This window comes from Polistes fuscatus, unplaced genomic scaffold (genome assembly GCF_010416935.1).
Source record: "Polistes fuscatus isolate 324 unplaced genomic scaffold, CU_Pfus_HIC Scaffold4, whole genome shotgun sequence".
Taxonomy (NCBI): Eukaryota; Metazoa; Arthropoda; class Insecta; order Hymenoptera; family Vespidae; genus Polistes; species Polistes fuscatus.
The window spans coordinates 4548585-4574495 of NW_025113118.1; the positions used below are offsets into that span (position 1 = coordinate 4548585).

The following is a 25911-nucleotide window of genomic DNA, read 5'->3' on the forward strand; positions in this document are numbered from 1 at the left end:
CATAAATATACCGCCATCTTTTGGAAAAGAATATCAACTCCAACGCGAATGTAAACTGACTCCGATAAGAATGTACTTTCCCTTTTCTATTATTTTTTTTTGTTTTTTTTTTTTCAAGTTGCCGCAATCGTGTGCCATTGCTAGCAGACGACGAGTAATTCTATCAGACGACGCGTCGTTACGCGGGTACTCCGTAATCCTTTTTAAAAATAATACGAATCGGCTTACTCTCATTAAGGTAATAAAAAAGCAATAAAATCAGTAAAATCAAGGAAAATGGATGCCGAAGCGTTCTTGGATATGGCCAATCAGGTCATTAAATTAAAAATGTTTCCATACTTCGACATCGCTCATTCTTTACTTTGTGCTCTACACGTCAGAGAGGATTTGGGACCCGGTAAGTCCTAGCCTACCAGACTAAATCTAAATTTAAAGATCTCACCGAGCTTATGCCCCGAGATAGCTTCTACGGTACTCTCCAATCATTTTCACGACAAACCTGATCGTCTAACACGTTATATCATTATTTTACATATATTTATTATTTTTATTATTATTACGAAAATGTTTATTAGAATTTCGTGATTTCAAAAATATTCTTTTTAATTAATCTAAACAATTCTCTTTTTTTCACCTATTTTTACGTTGTTTTATACGTTGTATTTTTCATTTCATCAAAACATTAATTTATCTGTGATTTATATTTAATTAAAAGATTTTATTTAATTATTTTTTAATATTACATATATATATTTTTTTTTCGCGTTTTATTATTATTATTATTATTATTTATTAAAATGTATTGAAATAATAAAAATGATTTTTTAATTTAAGGCAAAAGTGTATTAGATTAAATCTCGTAGCATGACTATAATTAAGTAAAGTGTCCAATTTGTGGAATCTATTTTCAGAATACTGCTATAAAGATAATATTATGTATTTTAATCTGGCATGTGTGTTTGTGTGCGAGAAAATCTTATATAATTATGTTAAATATTAGAGAAAATTCCAAATTTTATTTTTTTTTAATCAATTTTATGATATTAAATATATAACGTTATTTATATTTTTTAGAGTGCTTATTTAATATATAATCGATATTTTCTAATTATTTTTTATTTAATTATTTATTTGTAATTTTATTTAAAAAATTAAATAAAAATAGTCGTAGGTTCGATCATATTGCTTGAAGATTTGATATAATATTTTTTAATTTTTTATTAACATTATTTTTTATAATTGTTATTATTATTATTTTTTTTTATTAGCAGGTAATAATTGCGTGTCGTTTAATAATAACATAAAATATGTGAATTTTTCTAAGTATTATACTTAACGCCACTATGGATAAATTACATAATGTCTATGTTACCCTGAATAACAGAAAATGATTTCTTAATAACTTTCGATCAAGCACGAAGGACGTCATTGTTAACGATATATATTTACTAAAAAAAAATGAAATTCAATTCAAGGAAGTCTCTGTCACATTTTCTTCTTGTGTCTAACAGCTAACGTAATTTAATACAATTTTATTCATTTTATTTTGCATGTATAATTAAGTTTTAGTTTTTAAAATAAATCTACGAAATTTTTTTTATCTTATAGAAATGATATTATTATTATTATTATTATTATTATTATTATTATTTATATTATCATTGGTATAGAAAAGAGTTCAATGCTAATGCATATTATTTTTTGATACGACAGGTGCACAAGCTTTCTCAAGAAAGCATCCATTATCATGTTGGCTCTCGACGATGCTAGTTGTGTTTGCAAGCAGTATGCTTTGCAACGGATTATTAGGCGAACCAATTTTAGCGCCATTAAAAAACACACCGCAAGTTATAGTCGCAACCGTTGTTTGGTTGGTATACAAAACATAATATACCTTTATCAAAATATTCATGATTTATTCTTACTAAATATATATGTATTTTCTAGGTATATAGTATTTTATACACCATTTGATATTGGGTACAAAGTAGCTAAATTTTTGCCAGTGAAAATTGTGTGTTCTGGAATGAAGGAAATATACAGGTACATTTATAATTTTATTAACAAACTTAACAAACAAATAATATTTATTTCCTTCTTATAGATGTAAAAAAATTTACGATGGAGTGACTCATGCAGGAAAACTCTATCCGAATGCATACCTCATTATGATACTAATTGGAACGCTTAAAGGTACCGCTTTAATGATAAATTAATGATAAATTAGAAGATGTTCAGATGATCTTATTAATAATAATAATATATTTTATAGGTAACGGTGCTGGATTTACAAAACTCTTTGAACGACTCATACGTGGAGTATGGACACCTACCGCTATGGAATTTATGCAACCTAGCTTGTACGTTTCTATATTTTTTTCAATATAAATGTCATGAAATACATTGAGTATCGTAATATCAAAATTTGATTTATATTTCAGCCCGACAAAAGCATCCATGGTTGCATCAATTATATTTGTATTAGATAAGAAAACGGCTCTTATTTCTGCTCCTCATGCACTGGTATACTTTGGCATAGTCATTTTCTTAGTTTATTTCAAGGTAAGATAAGCTTTAGATAATATGCATTTTTTGAAGAAGAATAATAGATAAGTATTATTATTATTATTATTATTATTATTATAATTATTATTATTTTATATAATTTTTTTGCAGCTATCTTCCATTTTACTTGGCATTCATGATCCGTTCGTACCCTTTGAAAATCTATTCTGCGCCCTATTTCTAGGAGGAATTTGGGATTCGCTCGCTAAATTATTTGGCCGAGGTCAAGCAAAAGACGATAAAGCGGACGCTAAAAAAACAAATTAAGTATTTACGAAATATTCGAATATCCTTTCAACTGTCTCGCGTATACAGTTTTTATGGATTATTTCTTGACGCAGATGATCAATATCTGTAAAAAAGAAACAGCAAAAGGACGCGCTCGTTAAATGATAATCAAGATTAAGATAATAATTTGATTGAATTTTAGTCAAATTATGTGCATAGTCTTAACAAAAAAAAAGACCTTTGACAAATCGTCAAAAAGCAAAAAAGGTATACTAATTCTTAATCATACGTGTTTTAATGTTAGTCAAACCAAAGAAAAACGGCTCGTTTTAAAAAAAACAGTCTGACGTAAGAACTCGATAGACTGCTAATATTAATTCTTTTTACAAATAGACGAAAAAATATTTTAAATCATCATATTAACTTATTCTTATGTGCAATATTATTGAATATATATATAGTGTCCTGACTTTTAACTTAACTTATTAATTATTTATTTCGATCATTCGACGAACTACGTTCTATATTTTTGTCTCTCTTCTTCTTCTTTTTCTTCTACATTTTCGTTCGTCTCAAACTAATGAATATTTTTAAAATAATGATTTGTTACCTGAATTGATATTTCCTATTGTATGTTCTATAATACAAACAGTAGTTTTTGTACTATTCCATATACAAGTGTAAATCTATTTAACTCCTTGCACTATAACAACGCGTAAGACTGGTGATATTTATGAATTTTACGAGCCAAATATAAGAAGCATCGAATATAGCATTAACTTTGGCATGTAGTTTTACACGTTAAATCATAATGCAAGGGGTTTAGGGATGATGCGCTTTTTATCATATATATATATATAAGTGCAAAAATTAATTTAACATATGGAGTGATTCTTATGAATATGACATATTACATATACATATATACAAAAAAAAATATCTTAACAATAATTATATTAAAGAAAACCAAATACTTCCTAGTATTGCATTCTATACAGAATTAAACGATAAGAGGAACGAGAAAACTTTTATACTACTTTGTTAAAATTTATAAACAAAAATGTCACATCCACGTTAAACACTTACACCCTTAAACTTCTCAAATACAATATCATGTTTATGAATAAAATAAAATGCTTGCGAATATCGTAACATGTTAATTAAAAATAATAGACAATATGTGTTGTCATTTGTATGATAATTATTATCAATATTATACGTGTATTTTATAGACGTCGTATACATTCTACGTATTTACAATTTGTCGAAGTATAGGGGACTTTATATTTACGAACAAACAATATCTCAACGTTTTTAATTTTATGTATGATCATTACAAACATACGAATGACAATTACATTACGATCTATCAAATTAAAAAAAAATCTTATTTATAGAGCAGTGTATTTTTTATATATATATATCTATATAAAAATTTTTTTTTCTTTCATATATTCGTGTGTTTAGTTTGATTAAATTTGCACTGCATTTCACAAACGATCGTACTGGTTTTCTCAATTAAACAAAACAATCATCGCAACGACTTCGAAGTAGAACTTTGTTCCTTTCGACACGAGCACGACAGTCATTTAAATTTAGTATTAAATCTAGCAATATTATTGCAATAACAATCTACAAAGTTACCAATAATGATAATATATCATTGATATATAATAAATATCTACCAGTACTATCTATAGTAGTGCCTTAAATGTGTACACCGGGTGACTTAAGATATGTGCGTACAACTTTATGGCTGGTTCAGTTTGCTGAAATAAGAAAAAAATAATTTTTCTAATCACACGCTCGATATGAACTCCCTTAAAATTATCTCCACATATTTTGAAACACCCTATATATCCTAATTTATTATTTTACAGTTTTATTATTATAAGTTACTCAAATGGACATATAAATAATATATATACATACATATTAATATAATATTTAAATAAAATAAGTATTATCAAGACATATTATACGATAAGCGAAAATCATACAGATGCAAAAGTGAACAAAAATTTTTAAACAAATTATACCATTATTATTAATAGCGTTATAATTTTATGATATACTATATACTATTTAACAACAAACAAAAGATCTTTAACCAAATAAAAACGATATTTCTAGGTTTAACTCTAATGAATTTTTCTTTTATTTTTATATGAACGATAGTTCCTGTAATTTATTTATTCGATTAAATCGAAAAACAAAAGAGATTATGATTTGAAAAAAGCCGATTTAATAAATTCGTACAATTTTCGAAATTCAAACAATTACGATCATTTCACGCGCCTAAAATTGTGGCTTCTTATTGGTTATAATGGCTAAGTAATTTACATGCGTACATATAGATAGCACTAGTTTCGGTCTTCTGAATAAACGGTTATTTTTCAAAAAGTCAACGCAACTTATTTACGTTTAAATCTCGAAAGAATATTAAGATTGATTAATGACAAGGAAATATGAAAATATATATATCCACGTAATCATAATTACGTAATCATAATTATCTGCTATAATACATCAGAAACTTTTTAACACGAAGAAGATAATAAACAAGCACAAAGTAAACATTCCAATCTCTAAAAAGAAACTTTAGGAGAATCGGTTGTAAAATCTTAGGAAGAATATTTTCTCACGGTAAAATGTCGTGAGAAAGTTATTTGCTCGACAGGTCATACCTGACAAAAAGGAAAATCTTTGACTTCGTTAGGTTGAGAATCAAGTATTGGTGTTACGTAAAAATAACCGTACATAGAAAGAAAACGTAATTATAGAGAATATTATTTGTACGAATGCAAGTACCACTTACTTACATACTCTTATATACAATGCGAATTTTTCATGCATTGACATTTCACATATGACTTATAGAAAACTAATATTAGATTACATTTATACAGCTATCTAACATTAAAGAAGTTTAATGCAACGAAGAAAAGAATACAAATAAAAATAAGGAAAAGAAATATTAAGATAACCGTAAGGAAAGTGATAATCTCGTAGGTTGACAAACAACAAAACAAATAGCATACATGATGGCACTCATTTAGTAGAGTATGCTAATACATCCCAATATTAGATATTTTCTTTTTTCTTTGTCTGGTTTCGTTTTGACCTCTCTAGTTTCATTCTCCCACCTCCCTCCTCCTTTCTCTTTCTCTCTCTCATTCTAATTCTACTCCCGTCCCTCCTTTTCCACCAAGCAGTTTCTCTTTCCTTTCTCTTTTTCCAATCTTGTATCTTTCTCCCTCTCTAAAACTTTTCGTAACTACTCCCTCCACTTTAATGCCTACTCGCAGTAGGACAAGAACGCAGGCAAGTTTAAACCTCTGTCCACTCTCTGTTATCAATCAGAAGAACCATGCGGTGCTACCTGTTCAATCCGAGATGCTTGCTGTTTATCACCGCATTCATTGCATTTTCCAATGATGTGACTTTGGTATGTATTAATTATAAAATTTCTTTTAATATATGATCTTTTTCATATATCTAAATTTAATATTTAAATTGTTATAAGTATTGTTTAATTATATCCGTTGAAAAATAATCCCTTTAAACACTTGATTTTATTATATTCTCTAAAGTAAAGTAGCACATGGCCATATAAAATCCATTGATCTTACTTTGTACGTATTCTCAGGTATCCGGCGATGAATTAGTACCAACACTCGTAAACGTTCATGTTTACTATGAATCACTATGCGGTGATAGTATGAGATGGATAAGGGATCAACTCGTACCCAGTTACACGTCCTTGAAGAAATATCTTAAAATTACTCTCATTCCGTACGGTAAAGCAACGGTAAGCGATAACAAGGAAATCTTTTATTTCTAACATTTCTTTGTGATATATCCTAAAAAACAAAAGACAATATTTCAACGATTTATATTTTTTTCGTATAGTTAAAAAAAATTTTTCATTTTTAAATATGTTTAATTTCTATATGTGCTCTGAATAATATACAAAAATTTAGATTAAAACATTTATATTATAATGCAAAATTATTTTTTCGCAAATGAAAATAATAATATAATACTATCGATAAGTATCTCTTATCGCTTTAAAATGATGAAGGCCATCGAATGTTGGATAAATTTTACTCATCGATTAACTTATCGACTATCTCAAATATAACATTTAGCAAACACGCGAGTCCGAAACCGGTCTATGGCATTTTTCGTGCCAACACGGATCTTCCGAATGCCTTGGTAACAAAGCACAAGCCTGTGCTATTCATGCCATAGAATCTGATTATCAAGAAAATGAACGACAAGATCAAATAGTTAATCTAATCGGTTGTACTATGAGCGATAGATATCCACCAAGTGCAGTTGAAACTGTAAGTTCAATTTTACTCTTTTTATTTTTACTATTATTATCCTATTTTAATTATAATTCATTACTTGATTGATTGTACGATAATAATTTTTTATTTCATTTCTCATTAAATATAAAATTATTATTATAATATTATAATTTTTGCAAATTCGTATAATAATATACAAAATTTCATTTCATTAAATATCCAATTACTATGTCAATCAATTAATTAATCGTCATTAATCAGCTTTCCTACAAATTACACGATTTAATTAGTATGAATGCTTAATTAATATCTTCAAATAAATAATTACATGTTATTAATATTTAATAAGTACTATATGATGTAAATAAAATGTTTTAATTGATAAACTAAAAATATTTCATTTATTCTATCTTCAGTGCGCAACGAAACAAAATTTGAGAGAAGAAACACGTACGCGTATATCAGAATGTATTAAAAGTTCTTTAGCAGACGATTTGCTTGCTGCTAACGGCGATAAAACGTGGGCTCTCAATCCACCGCTTTCATTTGTTCCAACGATAATAATTAACGGAGTAAGTATAGGAATTATTATGATTTACATTTTTTATCCAAATATCACATAAACATATATCCTACATCGTATGAATTTTGTCAACAGGTTTATTCGAAAGAAAATCAAAATGCCGCGTTGAACAATTTCGCGCAATTAATTTGCAGCTTTTTACTCGATGATGAAAAACTTTCGACTTGTTCGACGTTGTAAGTTAAAAAATACAAAAATATGAAGAAAAAAAAACAGAAAATACTTACATATAGTTAAGTTTTCGTGTACGATGGAAAGAACAGAAAAAAGATATAATTAAAGTTAAACGGATATCATTGTTGTAATATTCAATATTGTATACGCATATTATTATGTATTTTTATTTTTCGTAAGATATATATATATATATCTACATACAAGTACACCTATGTACAAAAATATATACGATCTTTTTTTTCTAATATACAGGATGAAATAAAAAAAAATCCCTTTCCCCTCTTTTAAAAATTAGTTATTACAACTTTTGTGCTTTAATTATGTTTTCATCAAATATTACAACACAAAAGCTCATTCTTCCTTGGTTAACTTGTCATTCATTTTGATAACGATTAAAAAGTTATACTAAAATATCAGCTATACTCTAGCTATAATTTGTACAGCTGTGCAAAGTACGAACAAATTACTTACATAAACGAATCTCTAGGGAAAGTGACGTTTATCTCGTCTTGTATATATACGACGACAAATTATATACGTTATTATTACTATTATTATTAATACTATTACCACTGCTACTATATCATTAAAAAAATAATGATAATAATAAAAAGAAAAACAAAAGTCTTTGGTAAATGCGGCACGAAATCGGGGTTGTGCAAATACGCGTGTTTGCTTTTATACAACAATAATAATAATAATAATAAAATAAAATAAAAAGATCTTTTGTTATATATATATATATATATATATATATATATATATATATATATATCAATATAAAAAAATACAATTATATTAAAAAATAAAATATGAACATTAAACATCGATAAATACGGCATCGTTGAGATTACTCAATTCAAGAAATTCTTGTTCTATGTCAGAACCAAGTTCTTGAAAATCAGGAACGTAGTCGATCGTACCATATCCTGTAAATAAAACCATAACTTATATAGGTTTAACATTAAACATAAACGATAGAAAAATAATTCATGCACCCTACGTAAAATTGTATGCAAATTTTGAAGTTAAATCGATCGATTAAAACATCGATCCACGTTGGTTTTTTTCTTCTTTTTCTTTTCTTTCTTTTTTTTTTCTTTTTTGTTGATATACCAAGAAGATAAAGCATCGAATTCTAAAAGTACACGCGTGTGTTACACGTGTCCATTATGTGGACCGTTTTGGCGCGTGCGTGAGCGTACGTTCTTAGGGTTGGACAAAAAAGTGAAGAATATTATTTTAAGACTCGGTGTGGGGTACACAAGTATAAAGCGGCAAACCTCCTCTGAGATTAAATATGAACGACCGAGCAAGCGTGCTGCACCAGTGTTATTGTCATCGTCTTATTGTTAGTCGTTGTCGTTGTCGTGTCGTCATCATCTTACTTAGCCGTTAACGTCATTCCGCGTATGTGTTACTTTTTACCAATCAAAAGGAATCACGAGCACGTGCCATAAGTCTTACCATTAAACATCCTTACGAATATAATCTTTTTTCTTCTTTTTTTTTTAGTTTTTTCTTTTTTTTAACAATATACATATAAATATAATATCAATCAATGAATTTATATATGTTAAAAAACGAATACATAAAAATCTTACCGCCAGTATTGTTACAATCATTTTGAGTATTATTTATATCTTCGATGAGAAAACGTTTCATGTATTCTATCGGCACGTATTCTTGATGATTGCTATCAAAAGAAACGGAAGGTATCCTTTCACTTTCGTACAAATTAGTATAAAGTAAATCAATGTCATCATCTCGACTAGATTCCGAATTTTTGAATGATCTGTAATTTGTTGAGATTGGCGAACTGCTTGCTTGTCGTATTTGATGTAGTTTTGCTACGTCAAACGTTGTCTCTTTACGATGTTCCGTAATTGCGTTCGATGAATTATTATAACCAATAGATATTTTATTATCCAACGTGGTCGTTGGTAATGTCAATAATGGGGTTGTTGGTTCCGCGTGATTTTTTGCATGTTTTCTTAAACTCGATGGATCCGTGTAACGTTTACCGCATCCACTTACTTGACAAGCGTAAGGTTTCTATAATGAAATGTATTAAATGTAATTATGGTTACAGTTTAAGGTAGTTTTTGTTATAGGGTAGAAAATATAATACCATAATATATGGTGCCCATTGCTATGAAAGTACCATAATATATGTTACATACTACTAAAAAGATATCGTAACACATGGTAATTAAATGATACACATATATACTTGACTATATGTATATCTTTCTAATTATAAGATTAATATAAATATCTTACCGTATCATAATGAGTCCTCTGATGTTTAGCTCGATCGCTACTATTACTGAAAGCTTTCGAGCAACCACGATGCTGACACGCGTAAGGTTTCTCGCCAGTATGCGATCTTTGATGAATTTTCAAATTTTCAAGTCGAGAAAATGCTTTTTTACAACCAGCAAACTGTAATAATAATTTTCTAATGGTAAGTAAACGAGTAACAAATACATTTTAATTAGATTCAACATGATGAAATAATAATAATTATATATATATATATAGAGAGAGAGAGTAAACGCTAAATGCGTTTGTGTTTAAACTTACAGGGCACTTATTTGGCTTCTCCCCACTGTGCACTCGCATATGTATGAGTAATTTGTATCTAGCGTTGAATGGTCTAGCACGAGGACAACCTTGCCAAAGACAAGCAAATTCATCTTGACCAGTTGTCGGTGCACTTGTTTGTCCTAAGAATGAATTATCACCGTCTCTATCCTTTTCCTTGTCTCTGTCCCTCTGTACACGTCGTCCGTGACCATGTGCGTTAGAAGAGGATGATTCTACGTGCCGCCTCTCTATATGTCTCACGAGACTTTCTTGTTCCGTAAATGCACTTCCGCAATCTATCCATCGACATTGATAAGTCGACGTGAAATTATTTTCTTCTACCAAAGTCCCACGATCTAATAAATAAATTCATTATTTATAATCAATATAATATACCATTTGTGTTAAATGAAATATTAAATATTACAAATGCAATGATCACTTTTTAAGGAAATAAAAAAATAGGTGACTAACCGTAGGATGATCTGTCGTTAACTTCGTTCTTCGATATTACGTCAGATCTTGGTACACGTTGATCGGCAAGAAGCAATCCTTCGTTTTGCGGTAAAACCACCTGATTACCAAAATTTTCTTTAACCACATTTTCCTGATTAAAGTTCACCGAGGACAACGTACTCGATTGCGAAGACACCAAATGACCAACGGCATAACAAAGCCCATCAACGTTTTGAAACGGATCTTGTAATTCTTCCAAATAAGTTGAAGCCGAAGATGACGATGAATCAACGTTGGCCAGCAAAGAAGTTGGATCACCTCGGATCAAACTCAAATCAAATTCATTTGTAGCAATTTGCATGGCGTTACCAAGTTCTTGAAACTCTTCGTTCTGATGATGCGGACTGATCGAGTTAATTAAATTCGTGCTTGTTGTCTCTTGATAATCCTGATAATCTTGATAATCAGGATATACGAAAGCTCGTGAAAATGAGAATGCCGTTCCCACCGATGGCAATCTTTGCCTTCCATTAGTTTTGTCTTCATAATAATCACCATTTCTCGTAATCTCGTTGGCCCAATTGTTTACTTCGTTACTACTGTTATTGCTCAATGAGTCCGAACGTTGATCGGAATATTGTATCGCAACAGATAATTCTTCCCAATCATTTTTCTTATTGCAAGAATTAACGGAATTAGATAAAAATGGCGAGGATGATCCAATATTATTATCCACTTGCGAGGAATGATGATTAGTAGTAGTAGTAGTAGTAGTAGCAGTACTAGTAGTGGTCCAACAAGATTCTCGTGTGCTTCCAATAACGTTCATCGTAGATCTTATCAATGGAGACGACGAATCAAGAAGATATTCTTCTTGATCGATCCTGTTGATCGAATAAACACGTTGTTGCCTCGCGTTTTCCCCGTTCTTGTCTTGTACGACGAGATAATCCTGTAGGTGCATATCTGCACGAAACACTTATTTTCTCTTTTTCTTTTTCTTCAAGACGTCACAACGCCAACAACGACAATGCATTCGATCATATAGCGCGCGCGCGCGCGCGCGCGATATATTATATTTCGTAATAATTTTTAATCTACGATTTTGTAATGTACAACGTGTCTCTTGTTGTTAATAATGTATATAGTTGTCGTCGAACAGCGAAAACAAAGATTAGAGTACACTTACTTGGAAAAGTCGCGTTAAAACATACCACCCGTTTTGTATTTTAATATCACCGCTATTTTGCGCCACCGTCGTCGAGTTGACGAGATATGATAAATGGAAATTTTGCGAGCACTAACGTCTTCTCGATTGATTATTCCTTAGTTTTTCATCTATTTGTATTACAAAACGCATACTCGCTTGAGATATTTTCTATTTATACATTTACCTATCTATGTATCTCACTTTATTTCGTCTCTCTCTCTCTCTTTTTATCTATCACTATATTTTTCCATAAATAAATGAAACGAAAAGGAACGAAACGATGAAAAAAGATGATGCAAATCTTTCTTGATTAATTCAAGAAAAAGAAGAAGAAGATAGAAAAAGAAGAAGTAGAAGAAGAAAAAGAAGCAACAACAAAAAAATAGGGATGATAGCTCGTGCAAACGTAGCAGTCAGTGTTTGACCCTGAATTGATAAGAAACGATCGGCGTAACGTTTGTCGAGTATTTCTACTCTTTCTCGCGTCTGCAAGAAGACTATCAAGGACTGAACGAGAAGATACTACCGCATTTTTACACCAAACCTAAAGTATCCCCTCTCTTTACTATTCTCTCTTCCTTCGGGATTTCTTCTTCTTCCTCTTCTTCTTCTTCTTCTCCTCCTCCCCCGCTTCTTCTTAAGACGATAAGGAAAGAACCCTCGAGAGGATACGACGACTACCGCAAGAAGAAATCCTAAGCACCGCCTACTCGCGTGGCTGTTGCAGGCTTATACGAGAAACTTGCTAGAACGTGCACACACGTTCTATGCACTTGTCCCTTTGAAATCCTCTCTATTATTTCATATTCATTTTTATAAGTCATTATTTTGATTTTTTTCATTCACGATTTATGTTGACGATGGTACATATTATAGTGCAACCCTGTGTCCAACTGGCGACATGCGAAGCAAATCAATTTTTTTCTTTTTTAAATAACAATTTAAATAAACATATATGTGCCCATAATTATGAAAGTGGTCTAAGTCATATATCTCTTGTTTCGAGATATTTGAAAGATTACATTTGAACGTTAAATGAATTCTATATAATATTGAAATAACAAACACTGTTTAATAAAATTATAAAAAAGAAAATTAATAATTCAAATTAAAAAAAATATATATTTTATACAGAAAATTTATAACAGCCGCCGGCGTTCTTAAACTTACGTATGACACTAATTTTTGAAGTGACGTTAATTGACTTATTCAATATCTATCTTTCTTTGGCAAATCTAATAAAAAATAATTTTATCTTTTGGAAAATACATCTCGGAAACGGTTAATGATTTTTTCAAAACGATTGAAATAATCTATAACAATATTTTTCCGTATTTTTTTCCGAGATACCTGTAAACACTCGAAACAGTTACAGCTCGGTCGTCATTGTAAGCAAGTCAGATTCGACACGTGCCTCTTCGAACGAAATAATTTTGAGAGGTTTTTATCTTAAAATGATATTCTTACATTATTCCTTTCGTTATTTCAACACACAATTTTAGATTAATTATTTATAATTATTAATTACAACTTATCATCGTTCGTTTTCATCGAATTGTATTCTTTTTCTCTAATTTTCTATTACTTTGTTATCAAATCAAAAGTGGATTTTTCATAAACAACCGATTTATTTTTTCTACGTTTTATTTAATATATTAAAAATTATTTATTAATTATATATATATTTCTTTCACGAAGCATTACTTGAATTCTCATCGTCGTTGACGATAAGAGACAATCGAAAATCTATGTTTAAACGGTTTATTAATTGTCAACAAGTTTATTAATGTTCATGTAATTGAAATTTCTATGAAACAATTGTATAAGCCATCAAATACGAAATAATTTTTTTATGGAATTACATACTTACACGGATACACTCGAAGGACATACATGAAACACGAAAGATAAGAAGTGTCAACGATCTAAAAGAATTTTGAATAAAGAGGAGACTTAATAGTTCACATACATGGGTGACTAGATGACTAGATGTGCGGTGGATGAACTAATTTCGAGAAAATAGAGAACTCTAAGAAAAACAGAGAGAAAGTAAAGGAGGGAGGGATGAAAAGAGGGTGCTCAGGATGATCTTTCGTCGCTCGAGCCCCAAGAATCGGGTGGAGAACAAAAAAATGTCAAACCAGCTGCCGCACACGCGTCGCTTATTAACAACAGCTTCTTCGCGCGCGCACATGAGGATATGTCGTTCACTCTTCTCGCTTATGTTACTGCCTACTATTATTTCATGGGCATTACCCCCCTTCTGCCCCCTCCTCTCTCTTTCTACATATTTTTTACAATGATTTTTATATAAATAATGAATAACGAATGAATATTAAAGTATTTAGAAAAATGTTTGATTATTTCTAAAACGTTTACTGTTATTACTATATTACTATTAAATTATTGTACATACAAAGTATCTATATCAAAGACATATAATTGTATAGTGTTTTATAGAGGATTGTATAATTAATATGTAGCCTATAATTTTATATTACATGTTATAAATATTTAATATATATATGTACCATTATACGTACCATTATTTATGCCAGTAGATTAATTATAAATAAAAAAAATTAATTGAAAACATTTGTTATTTAGGGTTCACTGTTATAATTATTGGCACCTATACAACAATATAATAAGAGAAGATTTTTTAAAAGCAATGTAATATTTCTTACATATATATATGTATATGTAATTGTAAAACATTAAATCGATCATCGTCCCCATATATAAGGACATTCCCTGCACCCAAGCATACATCTTAGAGTTGCATCTTACAGTTGCTTATACGTCATATTACGGGTAGATAAGTGATAGAGTGGCACATATGGTGTGCCAGCCCTCTATGCTTACATTATATACATACACTATGCTCTCTCTTTCTCTTTCTCTCTCTTTCTCTCTCGGCCGTACTTTTTTGTCAAGGCACCTGTCAACCTCGTCCAGAGCATAGTCACCGCATGTGTGTACAGTCCCTTCTTAAGTAAACATACTAAAAAAAAAGGATTCTGATCTTGCAACGCATACGGACGCAATAACTTAGGAAATGCATTGAAAAAGAAATAAAAAGCAAAACAGAAAAGAGCTGAAAAAAAAATAAAAAGAAAATCAAATAAAATAAAACACACACACACATACGCATACACGCGATATATATATACACGTACAAAATTATTTAATCGTTTTGCAAAAGGGTATTACAATTATAAAATATAGAACAAATTTTTTTGAAAAATATATTTGTATGTATGTAAAATTTATTATGTTATATTAAAGTGTAGAATTTATTTATTGTATTATTATTATTATTATTATTATTTTAAATTAAATTAAAAAATAAAGTAATTACTTATCATTTATTATCGCGATTGCATCATTGTATAGGAATAGTATGTACACCCATAAATCGGACGACATATAATATATATTGAAAATAGCTAGAGATACATAACATTCTGTCGAGTTATATAGCATTCGGTCAAGCAACGTAAAAATAGAAAGACGTGCGCTCTGCATGTGACTTCGTATAATTAGGTACCAAACTCGAGAACTTGTATGTCCTATACGTTACTCGTGTAGCAGCATGTTTGAGACCCTAGCATTGGATCGCGTTTTCTTATTTCTTTTTTTCTCTCTCTTTTCTTTTTTTTTTTTAAGAAGAAGATTTTTTCAGTTTCTTCTTTTTTTCATTTCTCCGACATTAATGACGAGTCAAAGACCGATAGAAAAATGATGTAATTTTTACTTTATGCTTTTCCATCGTAACTATGAACGATAGGAAAGTGTTGTATACGTCCGCTATTCCAGGCAATAGTTAAACAAACTGTTGAATTTTCGGTAAGACATTTTTGATAAAAATTCATACAATTCGGCAATTCTCCGGGTAAACCTTTAATGAAAGTAAATGGTTTAACTTCGATTGCTTTGCCCAAATTACATATTTTCGTTTTTATCAAAGCAATCAATGGACTGTTCTGTAAACAAAAAATCGAAGAAAAAAGAATTAATTATTTTTGAGGTCGGCTATACTTATTCTCTTTGTTAATATACAATTTTATTTGAATATTTACCTGAAAGAGAACGGCAAGATATTGACCCATAAAATCCCATTCCATTGCTATTATTTTACCGCCAACTCTAACGGGAGTTTCATTTTTATTAGTAAAAGTGACTTCGGCTAAATTGATTATAGGGATTGCTACAGTGATGTCATCCACCGAAGATTTAGTATCAAAAATATTTCCTTCGAGTGGTAATGAATAAATAACAGGATCATCACTTGACGCAAATATCAATGCTAAGTTTGGTCCAAAACAAGCAACTGCTATGCGTCCGGACGGTACGGTCCATCTTTCTGTGTACCATGGCTTTGGAGTATCAGTATGCCAAACTCTGAATAGAAATAAATCAATGATACAAACTGATTCATTATAAAACATATAATTAATTGGTTATTGATAATACGACTTACCTAAAAATGTTTTTACATGTAGCTGAAAATAAACGACTTCCACAAAGAGACCAACGTACAAGACATAATCCACCGCCAGCTACTCGCTTTATTGGCACACCTTCTTCTTTGGAAACATCCCATACAATCATATTGTGATCATTCGGTGAAATAGATACTAATAGATTACCCTTAAATAAATGAGTATAATTAAATCATCTAATATTATGATAAAATTTACTTTTTTAAATAGAAAACTTAAAACATTTTATATTAATACCTGTGGGTGCCAGGCTATGCTGGTAACAGGAGTATGATTTCTTCGCTTCAATAACACAGCATAACTCAGCATATTACTAGCAGCACCTAATTCGATTGTCCAAACTAAAGCACCTTGGTGACACGCTGCGGCTAATACTCTTCCAGCATTAGGACACCAACTTAACTGATAAATGTACTTTTGAGCGCTATGTCGCAAAACTGGTATCACAGATATGCCTTCTGAAAATATACGTATTCTATCATCTCTGGTTGCAACTGCTAAGCGGGTACAATGCGGATGCCATGATATGCAACGCACCTAAAAATAAGTAAAAATAACAAAATGTCTTCTTTTTCTATTTTATAATAATATTATAGAGTTATTCCAATAGAGTCATACAATAGAGTTATTCCAATCACGTGTAGGAACTACATCAGTAACGGATCCTGATCCAGTGGCTAGTAAAGCTTCCGTTTGAAAAATACCTTTTTCTACGGTGTCTAAAGCCCACGTGAGACTATTAAATCAAAATATTCAAACCATTAAGATATGTTTATTTTTATCTATAATAATTCAATAACATTAAAAATACATTTACATCCATACTTTACAGCTATCCAATGTATTACGTTTGTTACATTATCCGAATCCTCAGATGCAGCATAACGTAAAGCTTCTGTAAATCCTTTTTCTCTCCACATGCTTATAAGCTTTTTAAAGATGCTGTCTTGAACCGGTTGGAATAGAAAACCATTGTTCATAGCACGAATAGATTCACATGTACCAAGCATATCGCTGGTAATAGTAACTACTGGGTACTTGCGTAGATGTTCGTAAAGAGGATGCATTTCATGGTGCATCTCTAAATGATTGTTGTATATAACTTCATCAGATTTAATACCAGCGGTGGCCAGTTGCACAAATGATGGTGATGGAAAACTGTCCAAAGACAATATCTTAATCATTTTTAAAAATTCTTGTTGCTGTGCGACAGAGTTTAATGCTATAACCTATAAATTATAAAACAAAATCAAATTCTAAACAACTTCCTAGAATTGTTGTAATATAATAAGTAATAATATAATTTACAAAATATAATGCGTTAAGGTTAACTTACTTGTTTTTCTCGTCAATTTGATTGATGGTGCGCGCGAATCTGCAAAAAGAAAAACAATTAATATAATTAATAATATATAGTAATTAGTACAAAAGAATTTGTGATAAAAAGAAACAAGAATTTTTGTCGAATAATTTCACGATTATTTTGTATAAAATAATTATAATGAATACTTATATATCTTTAAAGATAAATTACTTGACAGGTATTTATTAACTCTTTCGTTACGGCATGTTTAAGTGTATAATAAGTATATTACCGATTGCTAACAAGAAATGAATTTATTCAAAAGAAAAAAAAAAGAACAGATTCCGACTATTATTGACCGTACACTTAAACAGATTTTCTCATTACCGACGGTGCAAAAAAACGGTTATCTCAAATTAATGAACGAATATAATAAAAGATTCGTTTAAGATGTTTATAAAGAATTAACGCACACACATTAACGGAGATCAAAATTAATAAATTGATAAATTTTAAGAACGGAGATCTCTTTGTTTAAAAATTATAGACCGACATGAACTTTTAAGAGGTTTAACAGCATTTAAACTGCTTTGCGATTCATTAATCAAAAATCTGAGTATAAAATGTTCGTCGGAGGTTATTGATTGTATCAAAACAATCTCAGATAATGATGTTCAAGATTTTTCAATTATTATTTTACAAATATCATTGAAGAATTATATACTCAACAATATGCACCCAAGCTTGCTCACAGTATATATCTATGCGTATCAATTGCTAAATACGAAAATACTTTATAATACAAGTAAATAGCTATAGAAACAATAATGGCTTTGTGTTATTTAGTTAATTCTTCCAACGAATCTGATATCGTCTTGGTATATTAAGTATCAAATACAATAATATTATTGTTGCTAGGTATCACTAATGGTTGCATTTCTTGTAAAATTGTTGCACAAACTTGAATAAAAAACTCACTTATTATAATAGCGACATTGTTTTGACGAAATGTCTTAGTATTTCTACAAAAGTACAAATAACACTCGTCAAAACGCTCAATTTGAATTTCTTGAAGGTAGCGTACATATGTATTTCACTAAATTATACGTTTTTGTATATTTCTTTATTTTTGTTCAATATATGAATTTTATACATTGTTATTTTACATTCTTTCAAAGTACAGAAAATTCAATGCCAAAAGAATATCTACAGAATGTGAGAACAATAATTACACATATTAAATAAAAAATTCTATTCAAACACAAATAGAGATAATGAAAAGTTGTTAAAAAGGTGAGAGTATCAAATAAATACGTCTATACTCGACAATTTGCACGGGAAACTTGCACGACGAAGAATATTATCTTTCCATAATGTCTCTAAAAATCTTCTAGAATTATATAAGTGTTGATTTACATTTTCTAATTATAAATAACTATTACATACGTATAGAATTCACCCTGCTATCTTGACTGCGGAGTGTGGCAATTAGTGGAATGTGCTCAAACAGAAATGAAATAATAATGATGATTAACAAAAGCAATGAGAATGTTAAATACTTGATGGTATAATAAATAAGATATTTGTTCTAAAGGTACAAGAGTATATGCACGCATAAATATAAAGTTATTTTTAAACAAACAAACAAAAAACAACAACATAATCCTAAGCATGCGAGTTGTTTGAGATAATTTTTCACGATCCTCTTAAAATATGTTAAATAGCATATTTTTGAATAGTTTAAAAGAAAACTATCTAATCTGCGCGCCTTGTACCAATAAAGACATAAATTCCTATAGCATCAGTATTAAAAATTTCGGGATGGATAACAAAGCTAATTCATTTACTTTGTATTGTAGTTAACTATTTATAAAACAGTTGTTATTTTTACAAATCATTAGCAAAAACTTTGCTTATAGCAATAAAATACTCAACAAAGTTACGCGTTAATTTTCTATTAAAATCGATGCTCTATCATTTCCATGCCTGCTTCTGAGCCTTCTGCGATGCTAATTTCTTCGTCACGTACGACGAAATTAATAATGCAGCTAATACTATTACAATGAGATAATAGTCAAAGTCTTCTTTTAACACATCGAACGTCTTAGACGGTGCCACTCGTGTGTAGAATATATCTGTTAAAAATGTAATATTAAATGAATATCTTATTAAAAAAGTGTGCATCTCTTTGTAACTTACCCAATCCATATACAAAAACTAAACAGGTACTCTCAAGACCGCTAGGACTAGTATGAATACCTAATACTCTAAATATACTCTGATTATAATTTATAATAGTATCCATATGAATAGGTATTTCAGGCATATATGGTATGACACCTTCTTCACGCATTTCAGGATTAATGGGTCGTCTTGGATCTACCATCATCCATGGTAACTCTATAATTCCACCATTTGCTAGGGAAACTGTTAAACGTGATTAGAATTTATGAATAGATGAGGGATATTATATTTCTTCTACATCAAGTTATTGTGTTATAATAAACAACATACCTATAATATGTTTACTGGTAATACCTTTCTCTGTAATAGTCTCTCTCATATATTCTATCGATGCTGGGAAAATGAATGCTTGTCTTTCTACGATTGGTGATTTGATTGTAGCCAAAGAAGAGAACACTGTAAAATAATAATATTAATAATAATATCAATATAATATGTTACAAATGAAATGCATATTTGTTACTTGGTTTACCTGTCACATTACTCTGTATTTTTCCTTCGTAAAGTTCCAAAGTTGCAATTTCAGTTCTTCGACTTTTTTCATTAAAATAACTATAGATCAACCAATTCTCAGAATGTACTATATGAAACGGACCACGAACTCTTTTATGTACGATGGAAAATATCATGGCACCCGATACTACATCCAACAAATAAATGTTGAGGGTATCTAAATGATGAAAAAAAACAAACTAAATAATATTTCGTATAGTTTTGAGTTAATCGATTCGTTACATAATACGTAATATATACTATGAAAAAAGAATTTTTCAAGTAAGAGTATTATCATATTTTTCTAATATACTTACTTTTGTGAGTATTTCCAACGCCTTCCGATGCAACTGCTACTAAATTAGGATTAATGTATTTATACAGGACAGATCTATCACTTAAAACTCGACCTTGAGAGTGAACACGTTCGATTGGACTTTTGGAGACAACTTGTACTATTTTTTGATTTTTTGGAGAGAGTAATAATTCCCAAACTTTATGAGCTACTAACTCCTAAAAAAAAAAGAATTCAAAGTTATTATTTGTTAATTCTCTAGTTATTCTATTAAATGATTCATTAATTCAAGACCTGAGATGTACTGTAAGAAAGAGAAAATCCAGATAACAAGCCAGTAGTTTGATCTGCTGTAAATATATAAGTATTCTTTCCCAGAGAAGCTGCAATAGCGGTCGCACTTTTGGGATACACATGAATCTTATCTCGTGCATCAAGTATAAGAACTGCTCTTAGAAAATCATCCGTTGTTACATGAAGCAACATAGATTGTTTTATTCTATATCCTAATTTTATCAAACCGTCTAAAGATTGTCCAGTAATTGGATTGAATGTGTATATTATACCTTCTCCAGATACCTAAAAAAGATACAATGAAATTCTAATTATTAATGGAAATTAATCAAGATGATATCGATTTTTGAAAATGCAAATAACACGATACTTTATCTTCCGCTAGTAACGCGCACTGAGGTGGATAAGGAAAGTGCCTACTTCCTCGTTGTACGTATAAAACCATTGCATTTGATATTTTGTTAAATCCACGAATATTGGGTATTTTAAGTTGCCAAATAATTTCACCTTTTCTAGTTTCAATACCAAAGATCTGTAAAGAAAATGTATATATAAATCATACTTTGTGTGCGATAATATCGTTAAATTACATATAGAAATGATAATTCGTTGTATTTTTGTCTATACCTTTCCAGCGGATGTGACAGCAACAATCATTTTATGCAGACTGAATTTATCTCGTACCAAGTCAGTTCGCTGATTAGATTGTTGTGGGACCAAGTCTAACATGGATTGTATAAAAGCTTTTGCTTGATTAAATTGAGAAACAGTTCTTCTTAGCATCATACTCAATACATCCCCTGGGTATATATATATATAAAAAAAAAGACAGAAACGAATTATTAGAGGTAAATAAAAAATAAAAAAAAATATGTTATTAATATCTATTTATCGCGATTGCTTTATAATATCATTATTTGAATCATATTATAAGAGAAATGAGCATACAGCAGGTATCTTAAAAATTACGATTTATCTGTAAGTAGGCGTAATAAAAATTAATGGATCTATAGTAAGAGAGCAGTTATAGTTTTTTAATTATACATGCATAAAATTTGGTAAACTATATCTGCTAAAAGAAAATAGATTTTCATAATACAGTGCATAAAATGATCATAAACTTGTCCTTTAAAGCATTCATAAAGGAACACATTTACATTTCGGCAGGTTAATATTATTATAATACTTCTATTGTAGGTATATACTGCTAAATCATGCAAATATAAATTTTGTAGATAGCAGTAAGAAAAATGTTTGTCAAATTAGTTTTTCCTGCTCCACTACTTACATGAAATGTCTACATCAATACCTGCCAGCAGCCATTCACAAAAGAAAAATTAATTAATATAACTTAAGAAATATGTTATTTATCATAAATTAATTGCCACTAAATAGTATCAATTAATCACGACAGTTATAAACAGTTGCAATAGCAAGCTTTTCTGTAGAACTTTCTAAAAAGTAATAACAGTATAAAAAATCCCAAAAGTAGATATATCATAAGCATTATCAATCCATTATCAGTATATACATTTAAACGGCGTTAATACTGATACTTTTCCAACTTGATACAACAGGCACAAAAATAAATAAACAATCTTTAAATAAAAAAAAAAAAACAAAAAAGAACTATCATTTATTGAGAAAACCTGTTGTGTATACCGTGTAATATATTTATATTTTTATTATTTTTCTTCTGTAATATTATTGACAGAAAGGACAAAGTGCAATTGCACTTTGTGACTTAAACTTGAATATTTGTTATATTTGTAAGACAAAATTATACATACTTTCTTTCTGATCAAACTCTGTTTCGATGGCTTGATCCCTGTCCGACATGGGTAATTCTATAATTTCAACGGCTACAATTTTTGCAAGGGCCTCTTCCCTTACCCATACTAATTTGTTATGCTGCAATAATGCAATAGTATGATCTTGCGAAGACAACAAATGACGGCATGTTAATCCTTTTGTCTGATGCATACAAATCGATGCAACTATTACAGGCGATAACAAGGAAACATGGGAAAGAGTTCCTGTTATATTTGGTAGAGAATCAATTGTTAGCAGATCCGTTGCTACAACTTCTGTAATCTGAATTATAGACATATTAATTATAAAAAACGAATAAGATTGAATATTCGAATATGAAAAAAATTATAAATCAATCTTAACTTACTTCATTTCTATAAGTTGTTTCTAGCAACACTTTTCGGTTCTCTATAGAGGTAATATATAGATTTGCATCACCCGCGATGTCTCTTTGAATCGTAATTGTAGTTTCTCCAACAACAAGAATTCGTTTTCTTTGATTGTTATCCGCGCTGATAGACACTACGGATTCATCCCCGAGTACAGACTCCAATTGGTATGGTCCTTGAGCTCCAGCACCAAATATACTATTTATAGTAACCATTTGAGGTTCTACTTTTGTATCAAATAAATGTACTAAAAATAGCATGCCTAAAGAATTGTCTCCCTTTAAGCAAGCTAAATATGGAGCAACCAAAACACATCTATATAAACACACAAAATAATACGATTTTTGTATACGAATATAATAAATATAATAATATATACGAGTATGTAATACGACTCTTACTCTGTTTCAGAAGTTATAAATGGAGCTGATACTTTTCTCGATTTTAATTTTTCACCAGTTTTACTATCGTACGATGTTACCTCAACTCCGCTATTGTATATAGGTAGAATGTGGTGCAATGTTCCATCCTTGATATGCCATTTTACTTCTTCTATTCTATATCACAAAATATATTTTCCTTTTATAATACATGAAAGAAAGTCTATTTTATAAAACATGATATAAATATTGAACATTCATTTAAGTTCATTTCATCATTCTATAATATAATATTTCCTAGCAAAAATAAGATTATCAATAAAAGTAATATCAATTTGATATTCAAGTTACATGTATAATATATTTGTAAGTTGAATGTGTAGCAAAAAAGTACATCGATAATAATTGTGCACTGAATAAAGGCAAAAACCTGTTAGCAGTATACAATCCCAATGTAGAAAAGGATCTAAATGTAGAATCATGTCTGAAAAATGAATTAAAAAAAAAGTAAATGAAAAATCAATTCTCTATGATCCACAAAAGATATCCACTTTGTACACCAAATGAAATAGTAAGAAATTTGTGTTAAAAAAGCTTACATTTGCATTACAAAGGAAAGATCTGACAATTGTTTAAGACTAACCTGTCAGAATTTTGTTCAGCAATTGGCCATTCGTTAAGTATATGCCCCGTAGTTAGATCCCATGCACGAACGATGGCTGGAACTCCACCGCTTACAGATATTAGGTCCCCATCCGCAATACCTCCTAATGTACGAATGCGACCAGCATATCCTTTCTCTAATACCTTTCTCCATAATATTTGACCTGATACATAATCCACAATATTTCAATATTATTATCTTTTGTTCGTTTATTTAATAAATGAAAAGAGTATTCAATATATGAGGTCAAATGTTGTTTCCAATTTTAATATTATTACGGTTTTTCTAAGTATAACAATATACACATATAATATTTAGATATATTAAAGTTTCACACATACCTGTTTTAAGATTTAATGCGGCAATAACGTTTTCTTCTGTAGCAACAATAATCTTTTTAGCGGTTGAAATCGTATCGAAACTGGCAAATTTGATTTTTCCTACGTAATTTTGTTTCCTGCAATAGGAAGAATAACAAAATTATTAACATATACGAGATGCATGATGATTTGTATATTTTATTTTGAAGTATATCTCTGCATTATTTAAAATACTAATTTCAATGGTCAGTAAGTTAGAATAAAAAGTTCATTTACCAATCGAATTTTCCCACTTGATCTTCGTAAAGACATAGAGAAATATTAAATAAACTTATAAATATAATAAGATATAGTAATATCTGTACATCCGTTATAAACCGGCTGACATTCCCTCTGAGAGTCCACGCAGAGGAAGCCATGATGAAAAATCTCTATATATCAAAGTATCAGCTGGTGGTGTATTACTTTCTCTTAATTTCTGCTAGGCCCTCAACTGCTTGGACATGTGATATGAAACAATTCTATATGGCTGTTTGACTATATACAAATTTTCATTTAAAACAGATAAGACAGGTGACGCAGCCATAAGTCCATGTAGATACGGTGAAGACACTAACAATAAATGGACAAAATACTAATTCGTGCGCTAGAGTGCACGTCAATCGCGTTCATAAATACGAATTATATAAAACAAATACAATTACCATTAATCGTGTAAATTCGTCCGCCATTTTTCTACTATACGTATACGTAATACACGTTGCATTCTATAATATATAACATGTATATAAAATATTAAATATGAAATAATGAAAATCTAATGTATGAATAGCTGTGGTTTTAAACTCTGGGGGTAAATCTTCTTTTGGGGGGAGAGACCCTCGAGCAATCGATATTACTTCGTTGAATTTATTTTGCAATCGTTGTATATCATATACGAGTATATGTAAGAATTAATTAAATATTTAGATTTTTACAAATACTGATCACGATAAATATTCTATCGAAATTAGCATCAAATTAATGGCTTCTAAAAATAAATCATACAAAATGAAATATTTATCTGAACTGTTGAATAATCGATATTAA

General features: G+C 29.8%; 5 protein-coding genes across 8 annotated transcripts; 2 read left to right on the top strand and 3 right to left on the bottom strand.

Annotated features, from left to right (window-relative positions):
* Positions 1 to 62: 62 nt before the first annotated feature.
* Positions 63 to 3937, top strand: LOC122521002 (trimeric intracellular cation channel type 1B.1-like). Its single transcript, XM_043641374.1, has 7 exons — positions 63 to 397; positions 1714 to 1870; positions 1948 to 2043; positions 2105 to 2193; positions 2273 to 2360; positions 2442 to 2562; positions 2677 to 3937. The coding sequence occupies exons 1-7, from the start codon at positions 277 to 279 to the stop codon at positions 2830 to 2832; spliced, it is 828 nt and encodes a 275-aa protein (XP_043497309.1). The 5' UTR covers positions 63 to 276; the 3' UTR covers positions 2833 to 3937.
* A 2133-nt stretch (positions 3938 to 6070) lies between these two features.
* Positions 6071 to 8004, top strand: LOC122521004 (gamma-interferon-inducible lysosomal thiol reductase-like). Its single transcript, XM_043641375.1, has 5 exons — positions 6071 to 6241; positions 6443 to 6604; positions 6945 to 7142; positions 7526 to 7681; positions 7768 to 8004. Exons 1-5 carry the CDS (start codon positions 6164 to 6166, stop codon positions 7870 to 7872), a joined length of 699 nt encoding a protein of 232 aa, XP_043497310.1. The 5' UTR covers positions 6071 to 6163; the 3' UTR covers positions 7873 to 8004.
* A 617-nt stretch (positions 8005 to 8621) lies between these two features.
* On the bottom strand, positions 8622 to 13005 carry LOC122521005 (zinc-responsive transcriptional regulator ZAP1-like). The gene is made up of 5 exons (XM_043641376.1): positions 10933 to 13005; positions 10456 to 10814; positions 10153 to 10314; positions 9474 to 9924; positions 8622 to 8798 (listed from the first exon to the last, which is right to left on the bottom strand). Exons 1-5 carry the CDS (start codon positions 11876 to 11878, stop codon positions 8689 to 8691), a joined length of 2028 nt encoding a protein of 675 aa, XP_043497311.1. The 5' UTR covers positions 11879 to 13005; the 3' UTR covers positions 8622 to 8688.
* Positions 13006 to 15542: 2537 nt separating this feature from the next.
* Positions 15543 to 18247, bottom strand: LOC122521316 (aladin). Of its 3 annotated transcripts, none has more exons than XM_043641929.1 (8): positions 18225 to 18247; positions 17966 to 18004; positions 17455 to 17858; positions 17248 to 17365; positions 16867 to 17166; positions 16608 to 16777; positions 16207 to 16528; positions 15543 to 16110 (listed from the first exon to the last, which is right to left on the bottom strand). In XM_043641929.1, the coding sequence occupies exons 3-8, from the start codon at positions 17811 to 17813 to the stop codon at positions 15883 to 15885; spliced, it is 1497 nt and encodes a 498-aa protein (XP_043497864.1). In that variant the 5' UTR covers positions 17814 to 17858; positions 17966 to 18004; positions 18225 to 18247; the 3' UTR covers positions 15543 to 15882. The 3 variants fall into 3 exon arrangements, with proteins under 3 accessions (XP_043497864.1, XP_043497863.1, XP_043497865.1); XM_043641928.1 differs by having other exon boundaries at positions 18164 to 18235; XM_043641930.1 differs by having other exon boundaries at positions 17455 to 17885; positions 18164 to 18234.
* A 1532-nt stretch (positions 18248 to 19779) lies between these two features.
* Positions 19780 to 25477, bottom strand: LOC122521313 (ER membrane protein complex subunit 1). 2 transcript variants are annotated; one of them, XM_043641922.1, is made up of 15 exons: positions 25099 to 25477; positions 24844 to 24959; positions 24482 to 24665; positions 23860 to 24015; positions 23437 to 23773; positions 23048 to 23351; positions 22546 to 22566; positions 21885 to 22057; positions 21628 to 21789; positions 21258 to 21542; positions 20986 to 21181; positions 20649 to 20846; positions 20447 to 20572; positions 20132 to 20359; positions 19780 to 20067 (listed from the first exon to the last, which is right to left on the bottom strand). In XM_043641922.1, exons 1-15 carry the CDS (start codon positions 25239 to 25241, stop codon positions 19907 to 19909), a joined length of 2790 nt encoding a protein of 929 aa, XP_043497857.1. In that variant the 5' UTR covers positions 25242 to 25477; the 3' UTR covers positions 19780 to 19906. The 2 variants fall into 2 exon arrangements, with proteins under 2 accessions (XP_043497857.1, XP_043497858.1); XM_043641923.1 differs by lacking the exon at positions 22546 to 22566.
* Between the last annotated feature and the right edge of the window lie 434 nt (positions 25478 to 25911).

Bases quoted from the DNA above. Each gene is read 5' to 3' on its own strand.
- LOC122521002 (XM_043641374.1), top strand. From the start codon at position 277: ATGGATGCCGAAGCGTTCTTGGATATGGCCAATCAGGTCATTAAATTA. The intron at 1,871-1,947 runs GTTGGTATACAA...TGTATTTTCTAG, and splicing joins ATAGTCGCAACCGTTGTTTG to GTATATAGTATTTTATACAC. The intron at 2,194-2,272 runs GTACCGCTTTAA...TATATTTTATAG, and splicing joins ACTAATTGGAACGCTTAAAG to GTAACGGTGCTGGATTTACA.
- LOC122521004 (XM_043641375.1), top strand. From the start codon at position 6,164: ATGCGGTGCTACCTGTTCAATCCGAGATGCTTGCTGTTTATCACCGCA. The intron at 6,605-6,944 runs GTAAGCGATAAC...TATAACATTTAG, and splicing joins TTCCGTACGGTAAAGCAACG to CAAACACGCGAGTCCGAAAC. The intron at 7,682-7,767 runs GTAAGTATAGGA...TTTTGTCAACAG, and splicing joins CAACGATAATAATTAACGGA to GTTTATTCGAAAGAAAATCA.
- LOC122521005 (XM_043641376.1), bottom strand. From the start codon at position 11,878: ATGCACCTACAGGATTATCTCGTCGTACAAGACAAGAACGGGGAAAAC. The intron at 10,815-10,932 runs GTTAGTCACCTA...TTTATTTATTAG, and splicing joins TAACGACAGATCATCCTACG to ATCGTGGGACTTTGGTAGAA. The intron at 8,799-9,473 runs GTAAGATTTTTA...TTTTATTTACAG, and splicing joins TGATTGTAACAATACTGGCG to GATATGGTACGATCGACTAC.
- LOC122521316 (XM_043641929.1), bottom strand. From the start codon at position 17,813: ATGATTAAGATATTGTCTTTGGACAGTTTTCCATCACCATCATTTGTG. The intron at 17,167-17,247 runs GTATGACTCTAT...ACTTATTTTTAG, and splicing joins GTGATTGGAATAACTCTATT to GTGCGTTGCATATCATGGCA. The intron at 16,778-16,866 runs GTATTAATATAA...CATTTATTTAAG, and splicing joins GCATAGCCTGGCACCCACAG to GGTAATCTATTAGTATCTAT.
- LOC122521313 (XM_043641922.1), bottom strand. From the start codon at position 25,241: ATGGCTTCCTCTGCGTGGACTCTCAGAGGGAATGTCAGCCGGTTTATA. The intron at 24,016-24,481 runs GTTAGTCTTAAA...TTTGTGATATAG, and splicing joins GCTGAACAAAATTCTGACAG to AATAGAAGAAGTAAAATGGC. The intron at 21,182-21,257 runs GTCTTGAATTAA...TTTTTTTTTTAG, and splicing joins TTTCTTACAGTACATCTCAG to GAGTTAGTAGCTCATAAAGT.